Source organism: Elephantulus edwardii, unplaced genomic scaffold (assembly GCF_000299155.1).
Source record: "Elephantulus edwardii isolate Elephantulus edwardi_28Jun2011 unplaced genomic scaffold, EleEdw1.0 scaffold00021, whole genome shotgun sequence".
NCBI lineage: Eukaryota > Metazoa > Chordata > Mammalia > Macroscelidea > Macroscelididae > Elephantulus > Elephantulus edwardii.
Window position 1 is genome coordinate 24,942 of NW_006399771.1, and position 1,368 is coordinate 26,309.

Genomic DNA, 1,368 nt, shown 5'->3' on the forward strand with positions numbered 1-1,368 from the left:
GGCAATGAAGGAGTGAAAGCCCAGAATCCCTGTGAATGTTCATTGAAACTAATAAAATTTAATCATAATAAAAAAAAATAAAGATTCCTTGAACGTAAAAAAAAAACATCTATCTCTCCCACTGGAATTCCATGGCAAGAGGATTTTGGTCCCCACACTAGCTTCAGACCCAGCACAGAATGAGAACACTGTAAACATCTCTCAAGAACACATACCCTGCCATAAATCAGGCACCCAAAGGCCACTAAGCTTACCAGAGCCTGTCCTTCCAACGATGCCCACCACTTCTTGACCGTGGATCGTTAAGTTGATGCCATCAAGAACAGCAGGGGTGTTGTCCCGGTATTTCATCCGATAGTCCTCGAAAGTGATTTCCCCATGCTGCGGCCACCCGGGGAGACAGCAAGCACCTTCCACATGCAAAGGAGCCTCAGAGACACTCATCTCAATTTTAAAGAGAGAAAAAGAATTCAGTAGTTGTCATAAGTCTTGATCTGTCCTGTCCCGTGGACCCACTGGCTTTAGATGTTGTATGGCTCGCTTTGTCGACCTAGCCCCTTGGTCAAGTCCCTAGCTATGTGACCACTAGAACCTGAAAATGTCTCTGTATTTACTTGAAATGCTCATAATTTTGCCCCAGAGAATGAGTAGACCAGATATTCTCATTAAAATGTAGACATTTTTTTCTACTTTATTGTGTTGTTCAAATGTAATGTATCTGCTATTGTTGTTGTTAGGCACAGTTGGAATCAACTCATAGCTGATCCTCCAGAAGTTTTGAGAGGTTGTAAATTGCATAAGAGGAAATTGTTCACCTTTTTTCCATTAAGCAGTTGGTGGATTTGAACCATACTACCTTCAGATTGACACTACCACTCCTTACCACTAAACTACCAGAGCTCCCTTGAGAAATGTAGTAGAAACAGTAGAAAGTAGTAGAAATAACCCACCCAAGAAGGCATATTTTACAGCTCAGAGCCCTTGCTCAGACTTTCTCTCCCTCTCCCTCTTTCTTTCCCTCTCCCTCTCCCTCTCCCTGTCCATCTTCCTCTCCCTCTTTCTCTTTCTTTTCCTCTCCTTCTCCTTCTCCCTCTCCCTCTCCCTCCACCTCTCCCCCTCCCTCCCTCTCTCTCTCCCTCCTCATTCTATAGGGTTGTTGTTGTTTGTTGTTATGTGCTGTCGAGTCGTTTGCGACTCATAGCGACCCTATGCACAACAGCTCTAAACCCTGCTCTATCCTGCACCAACCGCACTGCCTCTAACACACCCATCTCGATTACCCCAGTCACCGAATCAATCCATCTCATAGAGGGTCTTCCCCTCCTGTGCTGTCCCTCCACCCTCCCAAGCATGATGTCCCTCTCCAAG

General features: G+C 45.2%; 1 protein-coding gene across 1 annotated transcript in view; it reads right to left on the reverse strand.

Annotated features, from left to right (window-relative positions):
- ABCC11 (ATP-binding cassette, sub-family C (CFTR/MRP), member 11) overlaps positions 1 to 1,368 on the reverse strand; it is a 107,880-nt gene that overhangs the window by 10,848 nt on the left and 95,664 nt on the right. Inside the window, exon 24 of the mRNA XM_006882575.1 lies at positions 255 to 444. Within this exon, the coding sequence (XP_006882637.1) occupies positions 255 to 444 (190 nt within the window). The remainder of the gene's footprint in view (positions 1 to 254; positions 445 to 1,368) is intronic.